Here is a 20,802-nt window from a genome sequence, read left to right on the forward strand (position 1 = left end):
GTGAATAGTTGACTGATTTGGTGGCATGCCCCAAAGTGGCTCAGTACAAACTTAAGACATTTTTGTCTCAATTTTAGCTTAAAAAATCACGGGGGGAAAATCATGGGCAGTTTATATTCTTATTCATAATATACATGTATAGGTATGTGTACTTAGTGTTGGAAATATAGTGAATAAAAAGTTGTTTTTGGCTTTTTTATTTGGCAAAGATTTCTGGTTTTGAGCAAATGTCCTCATTTTTTTGTGTATTGTCCATGTAAAGTTATCATCCAGAAAAGGATCTTGCTGGGACATACTCCTACAAACACAGGGTTATTCGCTACTTTTGTTAGGATTGGATAATAGTAGACCAAGATTATCTGGCAAAGCATAATATACCATGTAAATATGAGGGTTTTTGGGTTTGTTTTTTTTTAATCTTGGTGTTCTTTACAGCTTCAGTCCTCTCAGAATTGGGTCTTATGACCAAGTTAAAAATTAGTAGAAGAGAGAATGTTAGGATGTGGGGCAGAAGGATTCTTGCTTTAATCTTTCTATGACATCATGAGGGTTAGGTACAATAAGTTAACTAACCATTGGTATAACTGATGCTCTTGCAGGAGGGAGCACTGGCAGTTGCTGGGTAATTTGAAGACTACTGTCGAGGGTTTAGTGTCAGCCAACAACCCCAATGTCTGGTCCAAGTATGGTGGCCTGGAACGACTTTGCAGGGACATGCAGAGCATCCTTTATCATGGGCTCATCCATGACCAGGTATGTAGAACTACTTTTTTTGCCAGATTGGGTGAAACAGCTGTTGGAAAGAAACAGTTGCATTAAGTTGCTGGGAGGGAGAAGATGATGGCCACTAGTCTATGAGCCCTTGAAGAAAGTACTGTACAATAAGATAATGATGACAAGGTGGAGGATAAGGACAGTGATGATCCGTCATTGGGATTTTTCTCTTACAATCATCCTAGGACACGTCTGAGAAACATTGACAGAATATTGTTATTTTTAGAATATCCTATGAGCATTATTTCATAGACAACTGGCTCATGCTTATGAATAGTAGTTGTAGTTATAGCTTACTTTTTAAAATATAAACTTTATTGATGCTGAGTTTTTTTCCCTTAACATCCTCAAACACTAATAAGCTTTGAGTATTGACAATGAGTTGAGGGAGTTCTGACCAAGATGGAGGCATAGGTGGAAACATTTCACTTCCTCGCACAACCAAAAAGAAGGATAACAACCAATTTAAAAATAATAAACAACCAGAACTGCCAGAAAGTAGAACTGTGTGAATTCTGACAACCAAGGAATTAAAGAAACATTCATCCAGAATGGTAGGAGGGATGAAAAGGGAAGATGGGTGGAGAGGACCTGTGGCAAGGCAACAGACCATGCAGGTGAGGTGGAGGCTGGATGACCAGGAGACTAAAGACTCAAAACATCTGGATGTAGAATCCTGTGGGAGTTGCTAAGGCAGGAGAAACTCCTAGTCTCACAGGAGAGTTGGTTGGAAAATGGGTCTAGAGCTGAGCAACATTGTTTCCTCTCAGGCCACTCCCCCACGGACAGCACCACAATGCAGCAAAGAGGGTAGCCCTGCCCTGGTGAATACCTAAGGCTCTGCCTCTTACAACATAGCAGGTGTACCAAGACAAAGAAATAGGGCCCAAATGAAAGAATAGATCAAAGCTCCAGAAAAATAACTAAGTGATCAGGAGATAGACAACCTATGTGATGCAGAGTTCAAAACACTGGTAATCAGGATGCTCACAGAAGTGATTGAGCTTAGTCACAAAATGAAGGAAGAAATGAAGGCTATAAAAAATGAAATAAAACAAAATATACAGGGAACCAATAGAAAAGGGAAGGAAACTGACACTTAAATCAACCACTTGGAACAAAAGGAAGAAATAAGCATCCAACTAGAACAGAATGAAGAAATAAGAATGCAAATAAATGAGGAGAGATTTAGGAATCTCTGGGAGAACTTTAAACATTCCAACAGCTGAATCATGGGGATGCTGGAAGGTGAAGAGGAAGAGCAAGAAATTGAAAATTTATTTGAACAAATAATGAAGGAAAACTTTTCCAATCTGGCAAAGGAAACAGACTTCCAGGAAGTCCAGGAAGCTCAGAGAGCCCCAATGAAATTTGGACCCAAGGAGGAACACACCAAGGCACATCATAATTAAGTTACTCAAGGTTAAAGATGAGGAGAGAATCTTAAAAACAGCAAGAGCAAAAGAGATAGTTACCTACAAAGGAGTTCCCATAAGACTGTCAGCTGATTTCTCAAAAGAAACCTTACAGGCAAGAAGGGACTAGAAAGAAGTATTCCATGAAAGGCAAGGACCTACATCCAAGATTACTGTATCCAGCAAAGCTATCATTTAGAATGGAAGGGCAGATAAAGTGCTTCCCAGATAAGGTCAAGTCAAAGGCGTTCATCATCACCAAACCCTTATTATATGAAATGTTAAAGGGACTTATCTAAGAAATAGAAGATCAAAAAGTGTGAATAGTAAAATAACAACAAACTCAAAACTATCAACAACTGAACCTAAAAAACAAAAACTAAGCAAACAACTGGAACAGGAACAGAACCACAGAAATGGAGATCACAAGGAGGCTTCTCTGTGGGGAGTGGGTAGGGAAGAATAGAAGAGAAAGGTACTGGGCATAAGAAGCATAGTTGCTAGGCATAACACAGACAGGGGGAGATTTAGAATAGTATAGGAAATAGAGAAGCCAAAGAACTTATATGTACAACCCATGGACATGAACTAAGGTGGGTGGAGGGAATGCTGGAGGGTAGGAGGTGCATGGCGGAGGGGCAATAAAGGGGAGAAAAGAATTGGAACAACTGTAATAGCATAATCAATATAATATACTTAAAAAACTAATTAAAATAAAATGAGTTGAGCTAATAATATTGAATGGTTTCTGATTTACCTTTGGCAGTTAGTCCATTTGCAGTTTTTTAAATAAGATTAGGTCTGAATAAAATCATTAAGTGAGTCATTGGGTCTGGTATCCTATTACTTGTTAAAAATCAAACCTCACAAATATGTTCATAATCGTGTGTTCCTAAACACTCATATTCTTCCATGTCAGAGCCTAGTATTTTTTCCTGAAACTCTTTTCCCTGAGCCAGGCTTTTTTTTTTTTTTATCACAGTTTATTCTTAAGTAGTAGTCATAGTGGAAAAGATATAATCAATGAATTTATATTAAGGTATTTGCATTTGATAGGATTTACTGTGCTACCTTACTTTCTAAAAATGTATGTATTACTTTTAAGCAGTATCTTTAAACCAGTGTTACTATTGGATATTTTTGGAATTTAGTGAGAAACTTGGCTTAGGTTAGATTTTCTTTGTTCAGATTAAATTCTAAAGGTAAGGCCTTCTCTTTTAATGAGTTTTTAAAGTAGGGGAAATTTTTTATCCTTTAAAGAATTGTTCTTAATGGTCATCATTATTAAAAACTTTTTTAGTAATTTGGAGGCAACATTGTGTAGCAGACTAACACAAGTATTTAGAATCAGACATAACCCAGATTTAGATCCAGACTCATTGCTCATGTCCTTGGGGGTTGGGGGGTAAATCACATAGTAGTTATAATTATAGACATTTCAGTCAGACTGCTCATATTTTAATCTCAGCTTCACCACTCTGTGGTACTGGGTAAGTTATTTAACTCTTTGTGTCTCTGTTTCCTCATTTGTTAAATGAGGAAATAACACTGGTACCTATCTCATAGGATTGTTGTAAGAATTGAATGAGGTAATACAAAGCTTTAGGAAAAAAGCTATCAGGACAGAGGTGTAGGTAGACACACTGTGCCTCCTCACACAACCAAAAGAAGGACAACAACAAATTTAAAAACAAAAAACAACCAGAACTGACAGAAAATTGAACTGTATGGAAGTCCGATAACCAAGGAGTTAAAGAAGAAACATCCATCCAGACCCGTAGGAGGGGCAGAGATGGGCAACCGGGCAGAGAGGACTCACAGCAAGGTGGCGGCTGGTGGACCTGGCAAAGCAGTGGATTGTGGACCAGGCAGTCCCACATTTGCATGCAGATAAACTGGGAGGAACAACTAGGGAGCAAGACAGACCGCACAACCCAGGGTCAGAGCGCAGGAAAATAAAGCTTCTAAACCTCTGATTGAAAAACCCGTGAGGGTTGTGGTGTCAGGAGAAACTCCCAGACTCACAGTAGAGTTCTTTGGAGAGACCCACAGGGTCCTAGAACCTACACAAACCCACCCACAGGAGAGTTAGCACCAAAGGGCCCGATTTGCTTGTGGGTAGTGGGGGAAGTGACTAAAAGCCAGCCCAGAGCAGAGCAAGCAGCACTGTTCCCTCTCAAACCCCTCCCCCACATACAGCATCACAGGGCAGCCACATGGGTTGCTTCCCACCTTGTAAACACATAAGGCTCCACCCCTTACTACTTCACAGATGCACTGAGACCAAAGAAAAAAAAGAAAGGAAAATGGCCCAAATGAAGGAATAGATCAAAGCTCTGGAAAAAATACAGCTAAGTGACGAAGAGATCGCCAGCCTACCAGATGCACAGTTCAAAAAACTGGTAATCAGGAAGCTCACAGAACTGGTTGAGTATGGTTGCAAAGTAGAGGAAAAAGTGAATGCTATGAAAAGTGAAATAAAGAAAAATGTACAGGGAACCAACAGTGAAGGGAAGGAAACCAAGACTCAAATCAATGGTTTGAAGCAGAAGGAAGAAAGAAACATGCAACCAGGACTGAATGAAGAAATAAAAATTCAAAAAAATGAGGAGAAGCTGGGGAACCTCCAGGACAACTTTAAATGTTCCAGCGTCTGAATCATAGGGGTGCCAGAAAGAGAAGAGGAAGAGCAAGAATTGAAAACTTACTTGGAAACATAATGAAGGAAAACTTTCCCAATCTGGCAAAGAAAATAGACTTTCAAAAAGTCCAGGAACCTCAGAGAGTCCCAAAGAAGTTGGACCCAAGGAAACACACACCAAGGCACATCTTACATTACCCAAGATTAAAGATAAGGAGAGAATCTTAAAAGCATCAAGAGAGAAGGAGTTACCTACAAAGCAGTTTTCATAAGACTATCAGTTGATTTCTCAAAAGAAATCTTATAGGCAAGAAGGGGCTGGAAGGAAGTATTCAAAGTCATGAAAGGCAAGGACCTACATCCAAGGTTATTCTAGCCAACAAAGCTATCATTTAGAATTCAAGGGAAGATAAAGTGCTTCCCAGATGAGGTCAAGTTAAAGGAGTTCATCATCACCAAGCCATTATTGTATAAAGTGTTAAAGGGACTTATCTAAGAAAAAGAAGATAAAAAATATATGAACAGTAAAATGACAACAAACTCACAACTATCAACAACTGAACCTAAAAAGAAAAAGAGGTAACAAAAACAAACTAAGAAAACAACTAGAATAGGAACAGAATCACAGAAATGGAGATCACATGCAGGGTTATCAGTGGGGGAGTGGGAGAGGGATAGAGGTGGATAGAGGGGGAAAAGGTACAGGGAATAAGTAGCATAAATGGTAGGTAGAAAATAGATGGGGAGGTTAAGAATAGTATAGGAAATATATAAGCCAAGGAACTTATATGTATGACCCATGGACATGAACTAAAGGGGGGGAATGCGGGTAAGAGGGGTGTGCAGGGTGGAGGGGAATAAAGAGGGGAAAGTAGGACAACTGTATTAGCATAATCAATAAAATACTGTAAAAATGAGAATAATGTTATTTATATATAGTGTTTGATGAAAAGATTAAATGAAAAAGCATACATATTTTCCCATTGAAGTTCATGGCATGTAGGAAGTAATTAATAAATGATCCTTTTTCTTTAAAGTTTCAAGTTACATGTACTCTTATAAAAAATAATTATGAACATTGGAATTTTAAGACAAATTAAGTTTACCCAGTGTAATCTGGTTTCTTCCCTTATCACTGGTGCTAAAGTTTAAGTAATAATGACATGTTACCAAATCTAATTAACATTTCTCCTTTGAACACTGCCTTATATTCTTCACTGTTGATCACCAGCAGACCTTGACTTTTATGGCATTATTATTATATGACATGGAGACCTTTTCTTACCTCTGCGACCACTTCTTCTTAGTTTCTTTCCCTGGAATCTCTTCCTCTTGGATTTGAGTTTTTAATGGGATTTTGTCCTTTGTCCTTATCTCTTCTTACTTTGTCCATTTTCCTGAAATAATGTTATCCACCTGCATCATTTCATTTATCATCCATACAGTAATAACCCCAGGCTCAGGCATCTCTGCTGAACTCCAGATCCACAAGACTAGCTGTCTGCTATACGTTAGCTGGCCATCTATTCTACAGATCAAACACATAACCCAAAACAAAATTATTTTCTCCCATGAGATTGTCATTTCTCCTGATATTTTTAATACTAATTTGTGGCATTGCCAGCTACTCAGTCTTCCAAGTTGGAAACTAGGGAATCATGCCTACATGCTTTACAAAAACTCAATACAAGTTTCCCAGACTAATTACCAAAATAGCTACCAGATTAGTGGCCCTGCCTTCTAGTTCTGTTACTAAGCTTACAATGTCATCTAGAGTAATCATTTAACCATATTACAAGACCGTTTTACCATCTATGCCAGAAAGAGAAAATGTGTCATAATGAAATAGTAAAGTCAATGAAATTCTCAAATGAAAGACGCTTGGTAAATGCAAAACAATATTAACATATCTTGTTATAGTTTTTAAAAGTATTGATCTCTGTGAAAGCACCTAGTTATCACAATAAAAAATATTAAAGTATTATGTGACCACCTGCAATATAGCAGTTATGTTAATAGTGAAAGCAGGGCAAACCAGGCTAATCTGTCACACACACACACACACACACACACACACACACACACACAGCAACTATAGGCCTTAGTGTGAAGAATCAAAAGCAAAGAATTCATAGTAATTTCACCACTGCTCTGTTCTGCCTTGTAAAGACCTAAAAATTGAAGTTTGTGTCAAGGACTTGTTTTTCCTTTTCATTTCCTCCCTAAAGATTAAGGCTTTCAAAAGTTTGCCTGCTGTGTCATCCAGAAACTATTCCGGGTGTTGTGTCCTACTAGAGGGGGAAGGGGTATAATGATTTATGCAGGTCATTTCTTCTGTGCTTTCATAAGGATATGTTATGGAATGTGTATCATATGTTTTTTTAAAAAATCAGGGTCTTAGAAAATGTCATGATTATATTCTTAGAGGGATCTCATTTTTCCTTGACAGCCTTTCATCTGGGCTATCTTTTAGTCTTTCCATAGCAATAACAATCACTCTTTAATATTTTGGTAAGTTTTCTTATTTTTTTCTGTACCCTTATATGCTTTTTAAAATATTAAGATTGTACTGTATATATCACTCCATAACTTGCTTTAAAATATTTAATTTTTAAGTGGACAATATATGGTTAAAAAAACAAAAAAGTGTAAAACCATATATAGTGAAATATCTCATTTCCTTCTGATCCCACTACTGCTTACCAGTTAACGTCCAGAGAGTTTTTATACTTATAAAAACAAATATGAATAATTTTCTTTGCTACACCTTCTGATTTTTAACACAAATAAGAACACACTATAATCTATTCTGCACCTTGCTTTTTTCACTTGATATATCCTGTAATTCATTTAAAATAATTACCAAAAGAGCTTCATTCCTTTTTACAGCTGTGATTTTGTAATGTTCCATTGTTTGTATATATCATGCATCATTTAACCAGTCTCCTGGTAGTGGATATGTAGATTGTGTTCAGTCATTTGCTGCTGGTGAAAGTGCTATAGTGAATAACCTTGTATGTAGGTCATTTTGCCTTTTACTGTATTCCTAGAAGTAGAATCCTTAGGCTAAAGGATATATCTTTTTTTTCCTTTCTTTCTTACCACCAAGTTGAAATTTTTTATTTGCTAATGTACAACTAGAAATAACAGTCCACTTTCTATGGTTTCTGTACACTTACCACTGATGATTTCTATAAGATGATGTTGTCCTTCATAGTCCTGGTGCCTGATCATCTGTGAGAACCCAATTTGCCTTCCTTTCTACCCACTAAATTAATTTATCTTTTCAGAAGTCTTGTTGGATGTTTTCTTGGTTGGCCTCTCCATATTGCTACTTTATTTGAAAGACTTCATTTTCTAATTGCACAATAGTCCTTTCAGTGTCACAAATTCTTACTGATCAGGGCTGTGCAATTTGACTTCCTTTCTCTTCATTTAGATCCACTGTGAGTTGCATGTTCTTTCACTGCCATTTTAAATCTTGAATATGTTTCCTTAACTTCTGGAATTCTTTCTGTGCATGTTCAATTATGTGAAATAGATTTTCATTATATGCTTTCCAGGCATTGCATCCATGCCATGACATGAGTTCCAGATTCTCATTTGGAACCGTCTGATGCTATAGCTAGGCCACAGAAATGTTTACACATTCTCACCATGCAGTAATGTCATTTTTCTGACCTGAGGAAGGGGCTGGAAGTTCATATTGTTTTATACTGAGCAATTAAATTGGTTGTCGAGCAGCTAGTCTTTCAAATTCATTTCTCATTATGTCTGTTTCAAAAGCAGAATAATTTGGGGCTGTCAGATGGCTTCGGTAGTTCTTAGAAGGTTGGTGTCTACAAAGTTTCCCTCTCCACTAGTGTTATAGCTACTTCCTGCACATCAGGTGCTTCATAACTTTGGTCTAAGTATAACAACCATCCACTATAACCTTTCTAACCACCAAATCCGTGCCATTCTTAGGTTCACCTCAGTTTTCTCAAGAGTATGTGCCTTTCAGTATTTTTTTAAAAGATTTTATTTATTTAGGCTTAGATAGAGGGGTAGGGAGGAAGAAAGAGAGGGAGAGAAACATTGACCTGTGAGAGAACTATCCATCAGTTGCCTCTCTTGTGTGCGCCTGGCCGGCAACTCAAGCATGTGCCCTGACTGGGAATTGAACTGGCAACCCTTTGCTTTGTGGAAGGACGCCCAACCAACTGAGCCACACTGATCAGGGGTGTGCTTTTGAATTTTGATGGCTGTTGCTAAATTGCCTTCCAGGAAGTTATGCCTGTTTACACCCTCACTAATGTGTAAGAGTATCTAATTCTTTTTGTTTTTCTAAGATTTTATTTATTTATTTTTAGAGAGGGAAGGGAGGGAGAAAGAGAGAGAGAGAGAAACATCAATGTGCGGTTGCTGGTGGTCATGGCCTGCAACCCAGGCATGTACCCTGACTGGGAATCAAACCTGCGACACTTTGGTTCGCAGCCCATGCTCAATCCACTGAGCTATGCCAGCCAGGGCTCTAATTCTTTATACCATTGCCAGTATAGGGTGTTACTAAACTTTAAACTATCGTCTATAATAATAGGTGAAAAGTCACATTTCTCTTACCATTAAAGATGTTTATAAGAGTCATTAAATTATTTTTCTGTGAACTTTTACTATTTTTTCCCATTTCCCATTTTCCTCAGATTTTTAGTCTTATCCTGTGGATTTGTAGGAGCTCTGTATTTATTAAGAAAACTGATAGCAAATACATAGTGCAATATACAGATGATGTATGATAGAATTATACTCTTGAAACTTATATAATGTATCAACCAATGTTACCCCAATAAATTTAATAAAAAAAGAAAATTAGTCCTTTGTATGTAATGTGAGTTAAAAATATTTTTTCATAGTTTGTCTTTTGACTTTTTTTTAAAAAGATTTTATTTACTTATTTTAAGAGAAGGGAAAGGAGGGAAAAAGAGAGGGAGGGAAACATCAATGTGTGGTTGCCTCTGGAGCACCCCCTACAGGGGATCTGGTCAGGGCACAACCCAGGCATGTGCCCTGACTGGGAATCTAACCATTGGCCCTTTGGTTTCCAGGCTGGTGCTCAGTCCACTGAGCCACAGCAATGAGGGCTCTGTTTCTACTTCCTTCTCCTCCTCCTTCCTTCTTCTTTCTCCTCCCCTTCCTCTCTGTCCTCCTCCTCCTCCTCACTCCTCCTTCCTCCCTTCTTTCTTCTTCTCATTCATATTTAGGTCTTCAATCCAGCTGGAATTTATTTTGATATATAGTTTGTGGAGAATGCTTAAATTTATCTGCTTGTAACTAGCCGATTTTCACGATACTTGTTGAGAATCTATTTCTTTTCCATTGCTTTTTTCCCAAAAGTGGTTTATTAAGTGAGCCTAAAATTTTTTTTAAATACATTATTTTTTAGAGCAGTTTTATGTTCCCAGTCAAATTGAGCAGAAGGTACAGAGATTTCCCATTAACTCCTGCCTTCACTCACACAGAATGTCTCTCATTATCACCATTCCCCACCAGAGTGGCACATTTGTTATAACTGATGAACATACATTGATACATCATTATCACCCCAAAGTCCATAGTTTACATTAGGGTTCACTTTTGGTCTTATATAGCCTATGGTTTGGACAAATTTTTTAATGACATGTAACTACCATTACAGTAGCACACAGAGTAGTTTCACTGCCCTAAAAATCTTCTTGTGCTTCACCTACCATTACCAAACAAACCCATGGGTGTAGGGGACAAAATACTATTACTGAATGGACCTGCCCTTTCTCCCGGAGTCCCCCTGTACTAGGTTCTCCTTGCCCACTGCCAGGGAATTATAGCTTTCAATGTCAGAGATTGGTGAAAGGGTAAGGAATTATTCAACAGTTATACAGACTTAGAGTAATGACTTAATGTCTTCATAAAGATCCCAAAGTTCCTTAAAACACCCACAAACACACACAGTCCTTCCTTCCCCTCTTTGCCCAGTCAGAAGTACCATATCCCAGGGAAAGAAATAGAAGTCTGTGGCTCAAGTAACCCCTGGTTCTTCCCAGTAATCTGTGCTCCGCTAGCAGGCCTCCCTCTGTTCCCAGCACCATTAGCTGTGTCGCTGCCAAGATCTCCTGTTAATCCGAACCCATGTGGCACCTTCTCCTGGCCCACTAGCAAGAGTCCTTTCACTCTTTCCTTTCCACAGCATCTCTCCTGCATTCTTCTGCACTGCTAAAAGAGAGCTCTGCATCACTTCTACATCTTACTTTCTGGCTTCCTAAGCTGCGTGGCAAAGGGACCCCCAGCACTACATGGTTATCCCTTTCTCACCAAAAGCCGCATGGTCCTAACCTTTCTTGACAAAGCCGCATGGTTCCCTCTTTTTCTTGGCAAAGCTATGTGGCCCCAACCTAGCATGGCTGCCGCACCAGGGTTTAAATCCGAACACCAATCTTCCTCTGTAGTCCCATTTCCGAATCCTCCCACAATCCATTACACTTGCCAGCATTCCCATATTTGTTTAGCTTTTCTGGGCTGCCATAGTAAGTCCAGACAGGTGTGGCCCTGTGGTGTGGAGCCAACAATCTCTTAGCTCTTAGGCAGATTCTGTAACCTGGGGGAGTTGCCTCCCAGTTACATCATGGATGCAATTTATTCCCATCTCCCTGGCTCAAAGCATAGCTATAGCTATTTAACATACCCATGAAACCAGTTAAAAGTTATAGATATGTTAAATGACCATTGATGAGGTTAGTTGCAAAACTTGCTATGCAGAATAACTCTCAATGGCCCTGCCCCATGTATCCCACCCCCCAGTTCAGACTTGTAGGGGTAAGGGCATCCTATATATATTTTTAAATATTTCCTGGACACCCTGAGTTCTGGACCCCATTACAAATCTATATTTGGGGGCCCCCTGACTGTACCCTGTTCCACTACTCATTTTTTCCAGCCTTCCATTGCTTCAAACCCTCACAACCACTGTCTTCTTACTGTCTCCATAGTTTTGCCTTTTTCAGAATGTCATGTAGTGGGTTGGAATCATAAGGTATGTAGCCTTTTCAGATTGAATTCTTTATTTAGTGATATGAATTTAAATTTCCTTCATGTCTTTTTATGGCATGGTAACTCATTTCTTTGTAGTGCTGAATAATACTCCATTGTCTGGGTGTACCACAGTTTATTTATCCATTTACCTACTCAAGGACATCTCTGTTGCTTCCAGGTTTTGGTAATTATGAGTAAATCTGCTATAAACATCCATGTGTAGGTTTTTATGTGGACATATGTTTTCAGCTCCTTGGGTAAATAATAAGGAGTGTGATTGCTGGACCACATGGTAAGAGTATGTTTAGTTTTGTAAGAAACTACCAAACTGTTTTCCAGAGTGGCTGTAACATTTTGCATTGCTACCAGCAGTGTATAAGGGTTCCTTTTGCTCCAAATCCTTGCCAGCATTGGATGTTGGCATTGTTCTGGATTTTGGCCATTCTCATAGGTGTGTAGTGGTATTGTATTGTTTTAATTTGTATTTCCCTGGTGACATATGATATGGTGTATCTTTTCATGAGTTTCTTTGCCATGTGTAAGTTTTTGGTGAGGTACCTGTTAGGGTCTTTGGCCATTTTTTAAATCACATTTTTTTTCCTTATTGTTGAATGGTGGAGAGATAGGGGTAGAAAACAGATGATTTTCACTCTGTGACCTCTATATCATAAGTATGAATTACTTTTTCAAGAGAACAATTAAAATAATTTTAAACAGTTGTCCTTTAAAAAGGCGAATGTGTATATGTATATACTCTTTGACTACTGCTGAGAACTTTAGTTTTAGGCAAAGGAAGGTTGTGCTTGTTTTCTCTCTTGGAATGTCAACACTGAAACTAGATTTGGTCCAAAATGGTAGAGATTTGTTTACTGTGTGTATTCCCACAGCAGGTGTGTTGCCACCAGACTGATTACTGGCAGTTTGTGAAAGATATCCGCTGGCTTAGTCCCCACTCCGCCCTTCATGTGGAAAAGGTAAGAAGTGAAGGTCACCACACGGCTTTGTTGTTTGATCTTCTGTTTGGAGAGTCTCCTAGGGTAGAAGGATGGTGTGTGTCAAATTTCTTATTAATTGAGGAAATGAAATAATCCCTGTAGGACTGATTTGGAGGGGAGGATTATTTGCTTTAAAAAAATAAACCTTGCAAACTCATTTCTCTAGGTCACTTTCTGTCTTCTGGGGAAGGGGTGAAACAGTTTTGCTGTTTTCAAAAGGTCTGCATATATGGGACCAGAGTGAAGCTTTTCAAAATGCAGGGCGTATAGCAAGAGATTCCTTGAAGTGGTTGGGGGAAGTAGGACTGAAATGTTAATAACTGTTTAAGAAGAAAAGAATGTACCAGTTAGAAAGAAATGTGAGGTTTCTGGAGGCCAGTATCATATAGAGCTAAGCATGTTCCTGACAGCTTTGGCTGCCATCATACCACTCTACTCTTCTGTCCTCTCAGCTATCATAGTACTCCTGATTTCTAGTCAGGGAAGCAGAGCTTAAGATGGTTAGGTGTCTTCGCCAGAGTTACACAGCTAGTTCCAGATCAATAACTGCTAAATTTATGTATCTCTTTAACTCTTTATTATGGAAAAATTCAGTATATTGAAAATCAAAGAGAATAGTGTAATGAACTCTAAAATAGCCATCACCCATCTTTAATACTTACTGATTCATGGCTGGTCTTATTTCATGTATTACTCCACCCACTGCCAGATTCATTGTTGAGATGGTGTTTGGAAAAGTAATTTGTTTTTAAATGGTCAGGGAACCAAATAACAAGGTCTCACACTATCCTTTTTGTGAAGGAGAACCCAGAGCCCAATGATTTTCTTATCTAGATTTTTTGTCTTCATTTTATTTTTCCCACCAAACCTCCCACTATTTTTTTAATAAAGTATATTGCTGCAGTCATGTACTCTTAGAAGCAGCTTGAAATTGTCATCCATACATTTTTTGATCATGGGCTATTATACATTGCTTTCAGAAACAGCCAAGTAGAAGGAGGTTCCAAATAGAGCATACCGTGGCTAGAGTCAAAAAGAGGTGTTCAGATGGTTTCTCTTTGGGGATATTTTTCCTAGATTTTCAACCCACCCACTGCCTGCCGCCCCCCGCCCTGCACTGCCAGATATTTGTTGCATTATTTTATGAAGGCCATCTTAAGTAGAGGACTCTGTGAAGAGAAGGCAAGAGGTCAAGTTTATTCTTCCTTTGAACACCCCTGAATAGATGCCTCTTTGGAGATAGAACACTAAGGGACAGGTGTAGCAGCTTTGTTTTCTCTAGGTCACAGGTGGCAAACACAAGGTTCATGGGATGAGTCCAACCCTCCACCTTGTTTTATCTGCCTAGCACCCTGTTTCTGCACTGTTAAGGAGTAGTTACATTTTTAGTCCTAAAACTGCATTCGGCCCTTTGAAGGCAACCGCGAGGCTGATGTGGCCCCTGGTGAAAATGAGTTTGACACCCTTGCTCTAGGAGCAGCATATTAGGTCTTAACTGCTTAGTCCCTCTCCAGTTGCCCAATCTAGCAGCGGAACCATTAATCCCTTCCTTCCCTTTCCTTCCTCAGTAACCTCTAAAGCTAGCCGGAGGAAAAATACCTCTGATTTCCTCCTCTTAACCTGTCTCAATTTAGTTCTCAGGTCACTAGGCTTTAATCTTGCTGTGTTTTATCAGTATACATATTTTGACTCATGCCTTTTTACCTCCTAGTTCATCAACTTGCATGAGAGTGGCCAGAGCAGCACTGATGGTGTGAGTGAACGTGTCATTGCAGAGCTATGGCTGCAGCATAGCTTGCAGTGCCACTGTCTCTCAGCTCAGCTCCGACCTCTGCTTGGGGATAGACAGTATATCAGAAAATTCTACACAGGTAGGTAGAGGTCACTTAGCCAGGATTGTGGCATATACATCCTCATTGTTTCTCGCTTTACTCTTACTTTATAGACTCGTTCTTACCCAAGGTCTCATGCTTTTACTTGATGCCATAGAGATTCTAATCAGAAACACGTAGTCTTATCTCTTATTTCCTATGTAATGCACAAACTTATTCCCCTACTCCCATACACACAAACCAATAAGAAAAACTGCTATTTATTGAGAGTTTCTATGTTCCAACACTGTTACGTACTTTTTATTCATATATATTTTTAAAAGATTTTATTTATTTACTTTTAGAGAGAGGGGGAGAGAAAGAGGGAGAGAGAGAGACATCAGTGTGTGAGAGATGTGTGGATCAGTTGCCTCTCACATACCCCCAACTGGGGACCTGCCCTACAACCCAGGCATGTGCCCTGACTGGGAATCGAACCAGCAACTTTTCAGTTTGCAGGATGGCACTCAATCCACTGAGCCACATCAGCCAGGACTATACATGTACTTTTAACATAACCCTGAGAGTTGGGTATTGATATGCTTGTTTTCCAATCAGGGAAGTAGAGCTGAAGGAGGTCAGGTTACTTGGCCAAAACCACCCAGAACCAGGATTCAAATCTGGGTCACTCTGACTTTGAAGCCTGTTGTCCTGGCCCCTCTCCTGTACTGTACATCACTTAGCCTCTCTTGTACTTTATTCATTGCTGTCTCCTCTTCTTTCCACAGTGGCATGATTCTTCTCAAGTCATGTTTACCTTTTCCCCTTCATCTTTCCTGAGCTTCTTCCAGGATCATACAGGGAAGCTGAAGATCTCCCTATTGGGCTCCATCACTGTGACAGCTTTTCTCTCCCCAGATACTGCTTTCCTGCTAAGTGATGCCCACGTCACGGCCATGCTCCAGTGCCTAGAAGCAGTGGAACAGAACAATCCCCGCCTCCTGGCCCAGATTGATGCATCTATGGTAAAAGGGGCAAAGAATTATCTATGTTTGTGCTGGCCTCCTAGACCTCACCAGAATGTAACCCTCTGTAGCTAACTACTTCTTCGTTTAGGCAGTTGTGAACTGAAAGGCTTTCATTAACAACAAAAACAACAAAACTTGGAAAAGAAGGGGAGGTACTGTTAAGTACCTATTGAAGACAAAAGTCTAAGCTTAGGTCTGTTTGAAAAGGGAGGTGTCTGTTTTTTTTTAATTCTTTTAAAAATCCTTAGTTTCAGTAAGCACCTCCTTAAGGGCAGGTTTGGCAAAGGGCTAGGGAGAAGAGGAATGATTTTGAATCAGGAGTAGGATTTATAGTGTCATACCTAGTATGGCCTAGTATTATACTGAATCATTTTTCTCCTTGACGTATAAAGAAAATTTTGTCACTTGATGTTGATTATTATTAACTCCCTGATTCATTTACCCTATCACTAATACCAGTACTGCAGCTAGAATGGAATTACATTCCCTATCTCTCCTGGTTTTAAAATTTTTATTCTTGGTTACTACCTATTGAACACTATGGATGTGTCAGGCATGATGCTATGCACAATTAATGTATCATCGCATTTAATCCTCACTACTTTAGGAGGTTGCCATTAACCTCATTTTATAAAGGGGACCACTGAGGGACAGAATAGGTAAGTCACTTGCCCCAAGTTTGGACCAAATAGCTTATAAGTGATAGGGCCTAGATTTGAATGCTAGTCTGACTTCTGACTCCATCTGCATAGCAGTCCAAGCCTGCTGCCAAAGGTCAGCTTCTACTAGTGTTTCTGTAGTGCTTAGCACCCCTCTGAGGACCTCTATTCTTGACTCTGAAACATGTTTTTTTGTAGTTTGCCAGAAAGCATGAGAGCCCACTGCTGGTGACAAAGAGTCAGAGCCTGACTGCTCTGCCTGGTTCCACATGCACCCCTCCAACCAGCTTTGCTCAGCATTCCTACTTTGGGTCCTTCTCCAACCTCCACCAATCCGTACCCAACCATGGCCCAGGTATGGGGGCAGGAAGGGGTCGTCATGACATGTATCCCCAACCTGGAAAGAAGACTTGGTGGGTGCTCACAGGCTGGGTATAGATAGAGCCTTGGGTTGGTGCAGTTTGTCAAGCTTCATATCTTAATAATGGACTTCTTAAAAAGTTATACAGCAACTAGACTAAGATAATTCAGTAGAATCATTCACATAACAGAGGAAAGAGAGGTGTTTTTAGGTTCCCCTGGGTTTTTAACCTGCATTACCAAGAAGGCATTTCAATAATAATAGCTAACGTGTATTGAATGCCTACCATATGCCAGGCTCTGTTGTAAGCAGTTGATCCTCAAAACAGTCCTATGAAGTGGGTGTTATTATTGCTCATTTTACAGATGAGGAATGCATACTAATAAGCCATGAAGCCACTGTTTTAAGAGCTTATTTTCTTGGCTTAGCTGCTTCTAAGTAATTTTTTACTCACCTTAAATGACTTAGCTTTTCTGAGGTGACACCATGTGTTCTGAGCACCCAGTAATGATAGGGAGTTTGATCCTTAGTTGTGGAGAAGCTCTTCATATATACCAAAGGCTTCCAGCTCACCTTTTCCTTTCTTTTCTTTTTACATTCTAGAAAGAAGATCTACTTCCTTTTCTCTCTCTGGCTCTTCCTGGAAATCTCAAGAAAACAGGAGACATGTCTCCCCAGCAGAAGATCAGACCATCCAAGCCCCTCTGCTACCAGTCTCTGCATTAGCCAGGGATTCCCCCTCAACACCAAATGAGATGACCTCTAGCACTCTGACCAGCCCTGTAGAATCATCCTGGGTCAGCAGCCAGAATGACTCCCCAAGTGATGTCAGTGAGGGGCCAGAGTACTTGGCCATTGGCAACCTGGACTCTCGAGGCCGGACCTCCAGTTGTCAGAGTCACAGCAGCCATACAGAGAGCAGCAGCTCCAATTTGTTCTCCTCCAGCAGTTCCCAGAAGCCAGATTCTGCTGCTTCTTCCCTAGTGGACCAAAATGGAGGTGGGCAGAGCCAGCTGTCCAGTGTCCTTCGCAGGTCCAGCTTCTCAGAGGGCCAAACACTCACTGTCACCAGTGGAACAAAGAAGAGCCATATTCGCTCCCATTCAGATACCAACATTGTCTCCAGAGGAACCCCAGGTAATGGTAACCACCAGGCCCTGAGTTAGTATGGTGGCCTCCTGAATTTTTCTTAGGATAGAAGGCAGAGTTTGCTTTTAAGGGTCTGCAAATGGCAGACAGAGAAGTTATGTTTTGGATGACATGATGGTATGCTGCTTCTAACAAAAGAGAAGTTTGTAATGTAACACAGATAACCAAGAAATGTCTGAGAATATTTGTGTTTGTTCCTTTATACACTGCTAAGTAGTAAATGCCTTCCTGGATTCTTTCACTAGTTCTTTAGCATCCGAGCATATGTAGTGTGACTCGTCACAGTTCAAGTTTTACATGTATCCTTGAGACAGAGGGGGAAGTACTAATAAGCTTTAAAAATAATTCCATTAAATTCCTTCCCTTCCTGTGGTTTCTGAGGTTTGGTCAGCATGTACTATGAATATGAGAGAGGCAAAGTGATATTAAGATCTGATTAAAACTAGGGATATAGTGAGTGTAGGGTGATGTAAGCTAGTGAACAAGGACAGACTGCATCACTAAATCAGGCTGAAAGACAGGTAAGGAGGCTTTGGCCACGGAGACCTCCCTCACACAAACGCCGGCTGCTAGCAGTAGAGAGTGCTGTATTCACAAGGAAGGTGGGTCTCATTGCTTTTGCCATCTTCCTGCCCTCATCTTTCCTGGAATGTTGGTGCCTGGCAGGCTTTGGTTGGGTCTCATTTATAAGAGAATCTCCATAACAGCAAATGTAACATGGACCTTTGTGCTTAAAGTCAGTTCTGTGTGGGAAAGCCCGAGAAATAAAACATACAAAGTTAAGAACAAAAAACGGTTTGCTTTAGCAAGTAGAGCTGCCATTGATTTCTCTTCATAATTTATTGAAAGGTGAGAGCTAAGGCCCTCATCTGAAACTTCTGAATGGCAAACTTTGTCTCTGTTTTCCTGTCAAGAGTGTGGTTTGGCTTGTTGGAACTCTTTAGGAAAACAAAACTCCAAGTCAAAGCCTTTCTGCCCAAGAGCTTTTTTAGATGTGAAGAGTGCTTAGGTGAGAGACTCGATTCACATTTCCTGCTGCAGGCCTGGTGTCTACTATATGCCAGGCCACTGGTCGTTGAACATGTAATAGTTCCCTGTCCTCATTCTTGAATCCTCCTGGTTTCCAGAAACCATGACAATCTGCCTTGGAAAAGGGAGCCAGAGAAAACCTAAGCAGAAGGGTCTGAGGGAATGTGGGTCACGTACAGCTTCTTGAACGAGTCTTTCTTCCTTCAGCACAAGGGCACCCTCTCGGTAGTTAAATTCCCCACCTCCTCTAAATAAAAGGACACTCTTTTTCACTTTCTCTATTCTCCTTTCCTCTCTCTGGATTCACCTCTGCACCTGTGTGTCTACATGCAGGAGGCCCCAGGAATATCACCATTATAGTTGAAGATCCTATTGCAGGTTTGGGAGCCAGTCCTCCTCCTTTCTGTGTGCCACCTCCTCCTGCTGCTCCTCTGTGACCGGTGTGCTTGGTTCAGAACCTCCTTTTCCATTCTGGTGTCAAATCAAGTCTGGCTAGTCTGGTTCTGCTGTGATGCTTGTACCTGTCTGGAAAATGGCACCAATATGTTGCAAGATATGTTTTCTGCCCACAACTTCCAAATGCTTCATTCACTCTCCCAACTTCTCTGGGTAGCAAAGTCAAGGCTTGTCAGACCTGTTTGTCCAAAGATGAAACTGAGACCTGCCATTTATTTAAGGCATTATGATGAATCAGTGGCAGAATTTTTCTTAAAACTGAGAACTTAGAACACATTACTTTATTTTCCTTGAATTAACACCAGAATGTCTTTTCTTTGCTATGGTCTATGGTCTTGGATGTAGATGCATGTTTTTTCGCTTCTCCTAGAGTCTCCTGTTTCCTTTCCCTGTTATCCATCTTCCTTCCCCTATCAGGTTCTCCCTACCCCTCATTCCAGCTGTTGCATAGGATTTTTCTAGTGACTTAGTTTGTTTCTGTGGTTTTCACAGTGGTGTTAAATGGAATGTTATGTACCATAATGCCATAATACCATATAGAGATATTAACCCTAGACTGTGTCTGCAAGACAGTGGTGAGGGAGGACTGAAAACCATGTTCTCTTGGTAATGGGGTGAAGTCACTGGGTATGTTAACTTGGAAAAGAGAAGGTTAAAGAGGAATTAGTCTGTGAGACCATTGTTTAGAGGAGCATTGTTCTTAAGGAGATGAGAAATTTTAAGAAGACAGATTTTAAGTGAGTATGGGAAAAGTCTAAGAATTAGAGATGTTCAGTTGAGTGGGCAGCATCAGGAGGTAGTGAGCTCAGTAAGCAAGACTGAGTGGCCTTTACATATTATAAAGGACCAGGGCGCTGGTGTTGGAGTTTGTATGGTACTCTGAGTTTGACTGGGGACCTCAAAGATCCCTTCCAAGTCATGTTTTCTTAACAAGGCATCATGGTGACTGCTGGTTTGCCTTCAGGCCAACACTGAGGAGCAGAGGCAAGACTAACAGAAATCTTTGAGGCCCAAGGAAAACACAAAGTTATCTGTCACCATGTAGTAGCATATTTTGTGAGAGGAGCAACTGACAAATTGGCACCATCTGCCAGGGAAATGGGTTGGCTGCAGCTCAGTCATTTATTCTCCCTGAGCATACAGCTCATTTCTCAGGCACCCACCTGCTTTCCTGCCTGCGCTTCCTTCTGTGATGCTGGAATTTTATTTACCTTTGGAGAATTTCAGTTTCTCAGTTCTTGTGAGCTCTGCCTGCCGCTATTGCTCCACTCCCAACTTTCATTGTTCCTTGAAGGCTTCTACACATGCACTTGCTACTTTGCCAGCCTTCTCTCAAAACCTCTCCTCTTCTCCAGGAAGGCTGGGCCTCCAGCCCTTTGGTTACAGGGCATCATCCTCGGCTTCTCTCACACTGTCTTGATGCTTCTTTTAAGGATATTG

General features: G+C 40.3%; 1 protein-coding gene and 1 pseudogene across 6 annotated transcripts in view; one reads left to right on the top strand and one right to left on the bottom strand.

The window, feature by feature from the left end:
• Nucleotides 1-20,802, top strand: part of RUBCN (rubicon autophagy regulator) — a 68,706-nt gene that overhangs the window by 24,570 nt on the left and 23,334 nt on the right. For 3 of the 6 annotated variants that reach the window (XM_045851367.1, XM_045851362.1, XM_045851365.1), the window contains exons 2-8: nt 600-753; nt 12,762-12,848; nt 14,581-14,740; nt 15,599-15,705; nt 16,566-16,722; nt 17,332-17,865; nt 19,240-19,284. In XM_045851367.1, the coding sequence (XP_045707323.1) occupies nt 715-753; nt 12,762-12,848; nt 14,581-14,740; nt 15,599-15,705; nt 16,566-16,722; nt 17,332-17,865; nt 19,240-19,284 (1,129 nt within the window). In that variant the 5' untranslated portion in view covers nt 600-714. The remainder of the gene's footprint in view (nt 1-599; nt 754-12,761; nt 12,849-14,580; nt 14,741-15,598; nt 15,706-16,565; nt 16,723-17,331; nt 17,866-19,239; nt 19,285-20,802) is intronic. The other 3 variants (XM_045851363.1, XM_045851364.1, XM_045851366.1) reach the window with 3 other exon arrangements.
• Nucleotides 8,117-11,169, bottom strand: LOC123826921 (annotated as a pseudogene).

Source organism: Phyllostomus hastatus, unplaced genomic scaffold (assembly GCF_019186645.2).
Source record: "Phyllostomus hastatus isolate PE091 unplaced genomic scaffold, TTU_PhHast_1.1 phas_contig_86, whole genome shotgun sequence".
Lineage (NCBI taxonomy): Eukaryota > Metazoa > Chordata > Mammalia > Chiroptera > Phyllostomidae > Phyllostomus > Phyllostomus hastatus.